We start from the raw sequence: 12663 nt of genomic DNA, 5'->3' as shown, positions 1-12663 counted from the left end.
TAAATCCGCAGCTACGGCCACCGCATCCCCCCCCGCGCGGGGCGCTGCAGGCCCAGCGGGGCGGCCGAGGCGCGGAGCGGGGCGCGCTCCCCCGCGGAGGGCCGGCAGCCCGCGGCAGCCCGCAGCCACCCGCCGCGCCGCCTCCACGCCCGCCTGCCTGCTCGCCGCCTCCGCCGCCCGCTTCCTCGGCGCGGGCGGAGGCGGCGGAGGGCGGGCGGCCGCCAGCACCACCCGCGGCCCCGAGTGCCGCCCCTCCGCGCCGCTCCGCGCCGCTCCGCCCCGCCGCCGGCCCCAAGCCCGCGCCGCGATGGAGGGCGGGCCCGGGCTGCGAGGGGCTGCTCGCCTCCCCCCGCTGCCTTTTTTTTTTAGCACCCCCCCTCCCCATTTCCCCCTTTGCTTGAATGAAGCGTGAGGCGGAGCTCTAGGAAACCACCGCGGCCGGCTGCGCCGCGCGGGGCCGAGGCTGGAGCCTCCCCCTCGGGCTCCGCTCCTCCCTGCCTCTCCCCGCCCCCGCCGCTCCGCTCCGCTCCCCCCGCCACCGCCACCGCCGGGAGAGCTCCCCGCCCGCGCCCGCCGCCGCCGCTCGGAGCCGCCGCCCGGAGCCGCCGCCGCCGGCAGCAGCAGCGCGGAGCGCCCGGAGGAGCCGCCCGGAGCCGGCGGGGTGCGCGGGGCTGCGCGGGCGGGCGGGCGGGCGGGCAGCGGCGCCGCGGCCGCGGTCCCCATCGGCACCGGTCACACCGCACACACGTCCCGTCCGCGCCCCTGCTCGGCAGCGCCGGGGGCTCTTCCTCCTCTGATACAAAGCTGCTCGGGAAATGGCATTTCTCCCCGGAGCCACAGTCAAAAGCAATTTTCCTTCTTTATATTTTTTTTATTATTTTTTACGCTCTTTCTTGTGAAAAAGAATTAATTTCTTAAATACCTAGAATTTTTTTTTTTTTTTGGTGTGTGCGTGCATGTGTGTGGCAGCACCGGGCTCCTGCGATCGGTGTCTGAATGAAACTACGTAAATGCATATGTCTGTACGTTGCACTGGAGGGCAAAACGGAACACTTCTGCGAGAGCTTGGATTCAAATGTGGTTCATCTGGTCTCCAGGATTTTCCGTCTCTTTGGGGTTGTTCGCCTTACCGGGCTGCGAGGCGGGATTTTCTGAGTGAGCTTTGACACATCTTTGGAGATGTCTGTTAAACAGGAGTCTGGGAAAAAACATTCGAAATCGTAGAGAGATTTTTTTTTTGTCCCTTTCCCATCCCCTTGTTGACTTGAAGCATCAAAGCAGCCAGAACTTAACGTTTCTGAAGACTTGTGATGTTTGGGTTTTGTTGTTGCTATTTTTTTTTTTAGAGGAAACTTGACAGAGGAACATATTTATAGTCCAAGTAAGTACTTTACAGAGGAAATTTAGTTTGTGTAACTTAACCAAAAAAACAAAAAAAAAACCCAACAGTGTTGAGGTTTCTAGTTTAAAGTGCGTTGGATTAACGTTCATCCAAGGCTTTTTAGCAAATCGTATTGAATTGCAGTTTTTACAGTGTGCGTTCGTCCGCTCCTTCATGTCCGTGGTAGTTCAGCACCTAAGGGAAAATGCACCTGATTTTGAATCGGTATAATGTTTTTTAAGATCTATTTCAACACCGAGGAGGAAATGGTCCTAAAGTAAATTTATAATAAGTAATAAATGTGCACCTGGAAGTAAAGTATTTACAGCATTTTAATCCCTATTTATACCGTGCATCTCAAACTGAGGAGGAAACACTGAGAAGACAAAAGTACCTCCGAGACCCTGAGAACTCCCCCACACCACCATGAATGAAACCGTGCCCGATACAGTAACTGGATTATAATTTTTTGTGTTATTAATTTTATTATTATTGGCTGCTTTACTTTTTTGGGTTCATCCTACTCCTCTTCTTCCTCTCTCCCTCTTGCTGCTTCCTCTTGGGAATAATGGCTCACCCGGGGAGAAGAGGCTACGATAACCGGGAGATAGTGCTGAAGTACATCCACTATAAACTCTCGCAGAGGGGATACGACTGGGCTGCCGGCGAGGACAGGGCTCCCCTGCCTCCGGGTCTCTCTCCTGCTGCTGCTGCTGCTGCTGCTGCTGGGACTTCCTCTGATCACACTGGGCTGGTGTCTCCGCACCCCGAGCCCCCCGGCTCGGCTGCTGCTAGCCACGCGCCCCCGGCCGAGGGGCTGCGCCCCGCGCCCCAGGTCGTCCACCTCACCCTGCGCCAGGCAGGGGACGAGTTCTCCCGCCGCTACCAGAGGGACTTTGCCCAAATGTCTGGCCAGCTGCACCTGACGCCCTTCACGGCCAGGGGCCGCTTCGTGGCGGTGGTGGAGGAGCTCTTCCGAGACGGGGTTAACTGGGGCAGGATTGTGGCCTTCTTCGAGTTTGGTGGTGTGATGTGCGTGGAGAGCGTCAACCGGGAGATGTCTCCCCTCGTGGACAGCATCGCCGCCTGGATGACTGAGTACCTGAACCGGCACCTGCACAACTGGATCCAGGACAACGGAGGCTGGGTACGTCCCCCGATTGCTCGTTCCCTCTCCTGGCTCTGGCTCATGGCCAGCGGGGCTCTGGGGTCGGCAGTTCCTCAAGGGGGTTGCACTCGCGTTCTGGGGAGCAAAAGTTCTGACTGGGAGGCCTCTACACTGGTGTGTCTCAAAGCTCATAGGCCTTTCATCAGCTGTTGAGTTTCACCTCGTTGTGGGATTACAGTGGAGTGGTTTGGGATGGGGGGAGCAGGTACAGCTCAGGAGTGAGAAGGATGAGCACAGCACCCTCTTCAGCAGCAGTCTCTGCTCTCCTACCCTGGTCCACCCTTGCCTGCTGGCAGCACCAGCCCTGGCCAAGGCAAGGTCCTGCAGTGGGGTGGAAAGGGGCAGCAGAGGCGCCCGTGTAGGCAGGTCACAGAAGGGACCATGTGTGTGTGTGTGTGCGCGCATGTGTGTGTGTGTGCAGGCATCCCTGCCCTTCAGGGGTGACGCACCAGGCGAGCACATGACAAACACGGGATCCCAGTGCTACGGGCGGGCAGGTGTCCATCAGTACCAGTGTCTACAGCTGCGCTGGCAACGGGGTTTTACAGTGTAGGATGTGTCTAGTGTGAAAAATCTGTCTTTGTCTCAAGATGAAACAAAGGTGCCAGGAACTGTGCCTGTGGGAGTGTTCTGGAAAATGAGTATTTGTTGTGATCCAGTGGGTGTTTCTGGGGTAGCGATCATCTCTGGTCGGGGCTGGCTTCAGCGTCATCCAGACAGGGAAGATTTCCAGTTGTGGAAAATGGTCAGCTTTTACACTGGTAGTCAATCAAAAGCCTTTTTACTTTTTGTCCCTCTCTCTTTCAAGAAATAAATAACTGCATTTAAATTGAAAGGGTACCTCTTTCCCCTTTTTCCTGTATTAATTGATATACTGTAACAAAATGTGTTCCCAGCTGCTCTCCCACAAACCAAACCTGTGGCACGTGTAAAGCTTATGATGTTCATGCATTGAAGGAAGAAACAGCAAGAGTTACACTGAAGAAGAAACTTTACATGTGGGCTGAGAGCTGGCGTAAGTCACCTGGAAATGGAGGTCTGCTAGGTAGGAGACCAGCTATTTCGGGTCCAGTCCCCTGTGAAATGCACTCAGAGAGCTGGCTCAGTTACACAGCACACCTTTAAGAGGCGTGTGTAAACAAATGTGAAGTACAATATATGTTTCTCAGTTAACATCTTTTGCAAGCCACATGTTTGTGAAGCGTTAACACATTAAGTTCTCAGCATTTGGTCTCTTGCTAAGTCAGTGTTAGGCTCAGTAATGTGCCTAACACCCGCATTGACCATCTCTGTTAAAAAGTGAAGATGTTGCCTTCCTGCTGCTGAACCCACCTGGCTAAAGGGTATACATGTCCAGGGATCCAGAGGACATCTACGTGCTGCCGTAAAAGAGAGAGTAAGGCTTTGGGGTCCGTTTCTCAGCAGTAATCCACATTGTTCACCTCCTAGAGGATTGCTGCAGGTCCCTGGCTACAAGTCTTGTTGGAGACAGGATCATTCTCCTGCTTTCCTCTGTTTCCCTCAGGAAGAAAAAAAATTCAAGATTCGTGGGGCCAGAAGGGGGAGCAAAAAATGTGTGTGTGTGCATGTGTCTGTGTGTTTATATACGTATATACATATGTATATACAAATATCCATACATATACAGACACACGTGTATACACACAGACACACACACACACAAAATGACTCCAGTGCTTAGTGGTTGGGACCACCCTTGGGAGAGGGAGACCTATCCCCTGTTTCATGGATCACTACAGAGGGTTTATCGGTGTGTTGTTTTTTTCTTTTAATGAAACAGATAACTGTGGAAAAACAAAACAAAACAACATCTGCAAACACTTGAGGCTTTTGGAGACCTTGGCTGGTTAGAAGACAAGCAGCTAAAGGGTTAGTTAGGGATTTTGCGATTGCACTTCTGGGCTGGGATGCCTAACTTGTGCGTAAGTCCCTTCTCAGGCTGGAAGCCCGTTTGTGGAGCTGGGGCCCTCGGTTTGCTCCAGAGCCAGTGAAGTCATTCTGTTGACTCCAGTGAGCTTTGGATCAAATCCGTAAGCGTGCTGGAGATGTATTGTCCTGCGGGTGTATTGTGTAAAGAGAAACGTGAGTAATGAATAAAACCTAGAATGTGAAAAGACAGGTGTTATCAGGTGTGACTGGCCAGATGAAGCAAGTGCTGGAGCTGTTTCTCAATGGTTAGAAATACAAGAAACTCAGACTATAAACACTGACTGCCTTTAAAAGGAAAAGATGCTTCTTATCGATAGCTGTTTAGTTGTTTATTGAGGTTTGCTATAAACAAAAGCTCCAGAGTTTGGATGCATGTGATGCCATTTACTGCTGCGTGTTATTTGGAATGTACACATGGAAGACGATGTGCCAGATACTACTCAAAGGTACCTTTTGCCTGTCTGTCTGGTAAATGGCTGGTACCTTTGAGCTGTGGGATTATTAAACACAGGCAAAACCTTCTGGCTGGTTGCAAAGAGCAAAAGGCTAACATGAAGTTACAAACACAGCTCTTTGGATCCTCTCTTCAGACAGAGAAATCAAGGATGGTATGGGGTGGTAGATTTTTCTTGTTTTCTTTTTCTAGCTTTCAGGATCCATCAGTGGAAGACGATGCTTTAATATATGCGCTTGAACTTCAGCTTGGCAGTTGCACCGTACTCAATGTATGAACCTTATTAAAGCATCATAAATGTTTCTTCCAAAGTAGCTGATCACCTTATGGGTCCTGACACTTTGTAGGACCTCAGCACAACTATGTGCAAGATCTCCTCATCAAGCAGGCGGATTGCTGGCTGTTGTAGCCTTCTCCTCCTCTGTGTTGTAGCTCCACGGTATGTTGTGGAGTGATAAGATTATTAGAGGCTTTGTAGCAGTAGAGAAGAGAGCACTGGATTTAATCACAAGAGTATGTTACACAGCGAGTAAGTTGAACAGCAGGTGCTTTGAGTCTGTTGTATGGGCCTAGGTCTTACACTCAGGTCTGAAGTGAGTTGACATGTCTTTTCCTATTTATCTCTTTGGTTTATATCAGTTCTATAATTGACAATGTATTTTCAGGACATGAATTCTTTGTAATGCAACTAAAATGAAGGAAGGCAGATTCAAAGGGGATATTGCTGGTGGAGTATAAATTTTAGGCACTGAACATCGCTGTTAATGGTGTCTGGGATTGTTAATACCCTTACAATACACAGTGTCATGGGTTTGTTCGAAACTCAGAAAAAGCAACAGATGAGGCCTGCCTGCACAGAGGCTGTATTATTAGCTTGTGGTTCTGGTGGCAAATAAATGCAGCTTTCAAAGATTTTCACACAGGCCAGGTTACCACAATATTGTACTTTGCCCTGATAACATCTTAATTGCATTACAAAAGAAATAAGAGGAGACCCAGCTCATCTCTGCAATTTTGTGGTACTTGTTATAATATATGGTTTCTGATTGAGAACTTACTGGCTTTATTTCATTTTTTTAGAGCCTGATGTTTGAGCTGCAGAAGGACTGGCTTGGCAGTGGGTCATTGCACTTGGTGACTTTTGACTTTGACGTGGGGAACACTGAATGTGGTGCAGCTGATGTGGGGAAAATAACTGTGTTTGTCTTGCAGTGATGGGTTCTCTCTTTGGGCACACAACCTAATGTATGTGGGACCCGTGCCCAGCTCTGGGTGCTTTTAGTCCAACATACGGCTCTTCTCCCCAAGCTTTTCAAGAAAAAACAAGAGCATGAGAACTATAGAGGGAGACACAGGCACCATCATATATATGTAGACAAGTACGTTTTTGATGTAAAGAATGTAAAGAAACCCAGGTGAGAGAAGTAGCGTCGTGCTGAAAATTCAGCCAAGAAAGCATCATTTTAAATGACAATATTTACATGTGAACCAGGAATGCTTTAGTCGTGTGCTTTCGTCCAATTCTTTTATTGCAGTTCTTTCTTTGGTTCAAGAGTTAAGGCCAGATCTGGGGAAGGATTTAGATGTCTGAAGTGGACCTTAGGTGGAATATAAGCACTTGCATCCTCTGAGTGCCTGCCTGGCCAGAACAGTGGCAGAAATCCCTGGCTTCCCGCTGTTCCTCGCCCAAGTCAGCCAGGAGCTGCTCCAGCCTCGAGAGAGGGGACCTGCTTGACAGGAGACACTGTTCTCAAGACATTCTCTGTCCTGAAGCCAGCAGGCATCCTTTGGCTTGGCCATTGTTACTCAAGTACCATCTTCATGTGTGAACACAGCCAGGGAGAAGCCTCTGCTTTTCCTGGTAGATCCTTGGTTAAATCGCTCTCCTGAGGTAAAGGAAGATTTGCCTACGACACCTCTGGCCCAAGGTGGGGTTTACACTCACATCTCCAACATTTCAAGAGGCTTTGCCTACCAGATGGCTGCTGGTTTTTCCAAGGTGTCTTTCCCTTTGGCAACAGGGCTCCTCCTTCTGCTGGGATGAGACTTCATTTGGCAGAGGAGGAAGAGCTGGAGTGTCTAATTCACTGTCAGTGTGTTTTTGCAGGTGGCTGCCTACAGCCAAATGCATAAACGCTTCTTGGACCAGCAACTAGACCCCAGGTTTCCCTTCTCCTGGGTTGACTGCCCTAATCACTGAGCTTCCTCTTTTTTTTTTTTTTTTTCCCCCCTAGTAAATCATTAATTCTCTTTGCTTGGTCGCACGCCTTGGAAAGGAAATGTGGAACTCTCCACTTGCCATGCCCTGTGGTGGTCCATGGCCCCCTCATGAGGGTGAGGGATGACACACTGAAATCTCATCGCTCCAGCAGCTCAGCCAGGCCTCCGCCGTGCAGCGCATTGCTTCTCTTGCAAGTCCCGAGCAAAAGCCTCTCAGTCTGGTGCGGGACGGTGCCTTGCTCAGAGTCAGATGTCCCGTGCTGGAGCAGAGGCTCTTTGAGGTTTTTTTTTGCCAGCGACATGCGGCCTTGTAACGACTCAATCCCCAGCGGGGCTAACCCCAAGTCACTGTTTGACTGGTGAAAGGAAACTGTCTGAAATCCACTCAGTTAAATAAATGAATTGGCAGTTTCAAGTGTTACACCTTCTAGGTCCTTTGCCAGTTTTTGTGGCTTTGTGGGTTTATAATCGAATTCTCAAAATATTATCAAAATATTTTTCTTTTTGCTGTTGCTGGAGAGCGAGTAATTCATTCTGCGGAGGATCTGTGCCGAGGCAAGGAGCAGAGGAGCTAGGGCAGAAAGAGAAAATGGTTGTGGTTCTCTAGTCCCTTACATTTATAATAGCTTTCTCTGTAACTTGCAATGTTAGGATGCGTATTTTCTCAGAAGTCTGTCTTTTTTTTTAAGAAATGTATTGACCGTGACCTTTAAAATTTCAGAACCAGGGGTCTTGGTTATGGAGATGATGTCATTTGCCTTGATCTTGAAAAGAACCATAAAGTTCAAACAGCAATCCTATTAAAAAGTTTTACTTTACTTTCAATATTGAGAAGTAAGTTAGTTCTGTGCCTGCATTAACATAGGCCTCTCTCAAGCTGCTGCATTAGCTCTGCTGGGCAGTAAGTAGCTTAGTTTTTCATGTATGTAGCTTGAAATTTGGAGTCAGTAATCCATGAAGAAAATCCAGTTGAATTTTTCTGCCAAGGCACAAGCATTTCTCCGATGGCAAAGCACGGCTCTAACAGGAGAATCACAAGACCTATGCAATGATGTGTGAAATTGCATGTAGAGCAGAAACATTTTCTCAGCGGCCAGATACCAGGGTCCGGGCTTCCTAAGGCAGCGTGGGAACTTCATAGTGCATCACCAGCAAACATTAAGCCCTTGTGCCCCATACAAACATCCTTGGTGAGGGGTTCATCTTTCAGTGAGCTTGACCTGGGATAGTAGAGGGAGGTGGATGCGGAAACAGGAGCACACTCAGGTGTTGCTTCAAAACCTCTGTTGGGGTTTTGGTCTCATGTGATGGTTTGTCCATGGGTCAGTGACGAGCCAGCCTTGTGCTCCGCCGTCACCACGGAGGGATGCTGGGCCTGGGGCTGGGGGCAGGACAGGCTGAAGTGGCGGCTCTGCCTACACAGCTCTGCTTGCTAATGTGAGCTGCCAGCAATCTTGCTGTGTCCTTGTTTTCCCTCTCGCTCCACAGCTACCTCGCCAGGCTGGCCCACGGCGTTTTAGCACCGCGGCCCTACCCCGGCATTTGCTCCTGGCCTGGGGTCAGGGCAGCTGTAAACTGGGTCAGCAGCCTTGGCAGTCTACAGCTGGAGCTAAAAGTGGTGGGAAAGGTGTGATTAAATAACAAATCTCCTGTGACAAAGTGATTTTTTGTTGTTGTTTTTGGCTGTTGTGACGGGTTATGGTGAGGGGTGTGGCTGGGCAGGGGTGAGCTGGCCAGGCACACTCCCCGCTGCCATGGGGCACACGCTTGTGTATTGGACAGGTGCCTGGTTCTTCACCAGTTTTGTCTTTCCACTTCATAGAAGACTGACAGTCCCTGGCTTTCTGCAGGCCTTTCTGACCGTCCCTGCCCATCACCGCTGTTGGCACTGGGTGTTGAATGCCGGATGCAGCCCTGGGCACTGCTGCCCGGCCATCGGCTGCCATGTGTGCCGGGTCGGGCCCTTCCCACCTCCCCCCTGGCCTCTTTTATTTCCATTCACGCCCTTGGGAGGATGGAGCCCAGCCCTGTTTGCTTTGTTGGCTTTTTAAAAAAGAATTTATTTATGAGCACCTCGTGGCTGCTCCCGTACCTGCTGATTTAGGAATAATAACACTTGTTACTCGGTGGCAGCAAAACACTGATTATTTCTGAGGGCAGTACCGGCTTGTTTTATTTTCCATTTCATATATAATAATAGGATGGATGAAGGTGTGCGGTGCCATAAATCTTCTCTTCCCCAGCAGGATAACATCCAGGCCTTCTTGGCAAACAGGAATGCTGATGACAGATTTGAGAGATTTTTATTTTACTCTGGCTTTCAGTCTCATTAACAATCTGATGGCTTTTTTTTTTCTTTTGTAGTTTTTCTTTTTTTTTGGCTCCTGAAAGACTTTGAAGCCAGATAACTTCTCCAAATGCATCTAAAAGTCTGGAATTTATTTTCTGTTATTTTATTTTAATGTTAGTTTGCTGTCGTAGTTATTGTATATTGATAGACTTTGCTAAACCCTCTCGCTGGAAAGTTCCTTGCGGGTTTCTGGATTTTACAGTTAATGAATAAGAAAACAAATCTGATTTTAGAAGGTGTTGCCATTGACTTCAATAGGAACAGGAAGAGGCACTTAATTGGACAATTGTAGTTTTGTTTACTTTGTATATGCGGCAAGAAAAATAAGATCAAATAAAAAAGGCACAGGTTTTCAACTAATAGAGAAAAAAAGCCTTTCCTGCAATGCATGATTAACCTTTGGGAGCTGTTTTTGTGGGAGAGCTGTGAGTGGAAGTACTAAGTTGCATTCAGGAAAGGTTTAGATATTTATAAGGGTAAGGAAAACATCTATACTTAAGTTTGAATAAAATTGCTTGGGAGGGCAGTCATATACTTGGTGAAACAGGAGGTAAATTTAACATCAGCTGCTGAAATGAGATCACCAGGTGCTGAGGGTAGACCTTTCTCTGGGGAATGCTATTTTGAAATTATCTATTACATTGCTTCTCCCCCAGAGCACCTGCTGCTGGTCAGTAACTGGGGTTATTGGGATAGATGCTCTGCTGGTCTCATCCAGCCAGGGAAAACTTCTTACTTATGCATTTGTCATGTAAAAGTGAAGATAATGGTAAATGTGCTTATTGTGTCATTCAGAGCACTCACACCATGGAATTTACTCCTCTGCTGACTGAAGATCTGTTACGAATTGCCACATTTAGAACTCATTAAAAGAAAGTCAGCATCCTTCAGTGCATACATCATTTTATTGCTATTTTATTTTATTGGAGCATAAAAAGGATGATTCCATTTTGTGGACTGAAAAGGCAGCTCCATGGGTTTTGGGGTACTTCAGTGAGTAATTTATGTATGTGGCCCAGCAACAATTAAAAAGAAAAGGCCCCATTTTTCCCACATAGTGGAGGCTGTTGTGCACTTGTTTTGAGAAAGCAACTGAGAGTCAAAACTTAACTTCCTCTTCTTGGCTCTGGTACTCTGTACCTGATAGGATATGGGGCAAATCATTAATATCTCTCTTTTTCAGTTAACCCAGCTATGAAATGGGTATTCTTGCTAGCTATACATCACAGCAGCTCTGGGAAATGTATTATTGCCCACCACGCTACTGTGAATTGGGCTGATGTTTTTTAATTGGAAAAAAAGTCATGCAAGGTACAATATTGAACAAAATGTCCGTCGTGGTGATTTGGGGCTTAGAATAAAATTCAAATCTGTAGCACTACATTTTGTCATTGCTGGAGCTCTCTCGCCCGGGAAAGAGTGAAGTGAGTCAGACTGTGAAACTACCTGGGGGTGAGATTTGAGTGGAGAGGGGAGGTAGAAGAAAGAAAAAGCTAAATGGAAATTAGGCTTCAACTTTTTCAGCTCCACTGTTCGAATGTGTTTAGCAATGTTTGTGATGGAAACAGATTAAAGAGATCGGTTGTACGTCTTTATTTCTAGTTTTTATTTAGGAACAGGGTGAGCAATGTTAGAAATGACAACTGACAACGTTAGTGTTTTTCTTTATGTATCAGAACAGTTAATGGGGCATTTCATGAAGGAAATTGTCTTTCCTTTGCTATTCCCACTGTGTGTAAAAGCTGTCTGTAGCACTTCAGGGGAAGGAGCGATAAGCTGTATTACATGCACCTATAAGAAGTGTATTCATGCACATGTATTCTTTTGTTTCCATTTACAAGCTTCATTAAGTGTTGAGATACAGGCAAAGCCCCCCAGTTTTAAAACGTTAGGAAAAAAAAAGAAGGGCAGTAATCAAGTCTTGGGGTTTGACCGTAAGGTTGAAGTTAGTTTTTACTATATTTCGGATCGGAGGCTTAGGAGGCAAAATTCCTGTTGTGTGCTCTGGAACACTGTTCTGAGTCCCTGGAAGGTCAGGATGGGACCGTGGACAGGAGGCCAGTGAAATACCTCCCTCTGCAGTGCAGGAAAGTCCGGTAGTGTGTCTTTGTGATGGAATAACGATTGCCAGCTTTGTCTCTAAAGAAAATAACTACTTTCTTAAGAATATTAATCACATGTTCAGACCGTGTATTATAAAATGTAGTAGAGGACCCTATTTCTAATTTTTTTTTTCTAAAGAAAAGATTAACAATAATTCAACGACAAATTCAAACACAGTAGTAGGTGAGTTGGCATTTCCTTTAGCAGAACAAGATGGTCAGTGTTTTAGATTAGTAAAATCTGTTGAACTTCTCGAGAACGTACACACAGCTCAAGTAAAAAATTACATTAAAAAACCTGAAGTAAAAACTCCCTTGTTTGTAATAGAAGCAAATCGTGCATCGTGCTCCAAGTATCTGCAAATTTTAGTTGCTGTTAGACATATCCAAAGCCCCTCTCCTGAAGTCATCTGGCAAATCACAGTAAATCACGCTGTCTAAATATCTAATCCCCAGTCTGCTGCTGGATGGGAAAGGTCCTGAATATAACCGAGAAGGAGGCCTAATGCCCATATTATTTTCAGGTTCCAGCTTGACCTATTCCTTTCTCCGTTGCCCAAATCTACAATAAATAGCAGTGCTGCCGTGAAGCCTGGGTGAGGGAAAGGCTTTCCTCTGTGTGGGGTTGGAGTGCAGTGGTCGGGTGTACCAGCCGGGCAGAAGATAAAACCAGTTGCTGGAAATGTCAGGTGGCAATCAAGGCTGCAAGAAAATGAGCTGGCCTGGAGTCTCTTCAGGCTTCTGCAGTAGCTCACGGCTGTCTGCAAAGAATTCCTGCAGCAGAAAATTTGCGTATTTGGCTCTGGACTGAATGTGTGAAATTCTTGCCGGCTTGGAGTCAATAGCTGTTTTTTCCAGTACGGATGCTAAAACCGGCGGTATCCAGCCTCACATAGCAGTGTGCATGTGGGCAGACCCAAAGAAGGATCTATAAAGCATCATACAAAGCCTTGGTTTTAGTGGATGGTTGGGCATGTCTGTGCAGTGGTGGAAAACTGGAGTGAAGCTGCCGTGGGTTTTGCCTCGAGAGTGCTCCTC

General features: G+C 47.6%; 1 protein-coding gene across 1 annotated transcript in view; it reads left to right on the top strand.

Moving 5' to 3' along the window:
- Positions 1-1166: 1166 nt before the first annotated feature.
- BCL2 (BCL2 apoptosis regulator) overlaps positions 1167-12663 on the top strand; it is a 95019-nt gene continuing 83522 nt past the window's right edge. The window contains exon 1 of the mRNA XM_082044170.1: positions 1167-2528. Coding sequence (XP_081900296.1) covers positions 1950-2528 — 579 coding nt within the window. The 5' untranslated portion in view covers positions 1167-1949. The remainder of the gene's footprint in view (positions 2529-12663) is intronic.

The sequence above is a fragment of the Streptopelia decaocto genome (assembly GCF_964273445.1).
Source record: "Streptopelia decaocto genome assembly, chromosome: 2".
Classification (NCBI taxonomy): Eukaryota; Metazoa; Chordata; class Aves; order Columbiformes; family Columbidae; genus Streptopelia; species Streptopelia decaocto.
This window is presented reverse-complemented; position numbering and strand designations above follow the sequence as displayed.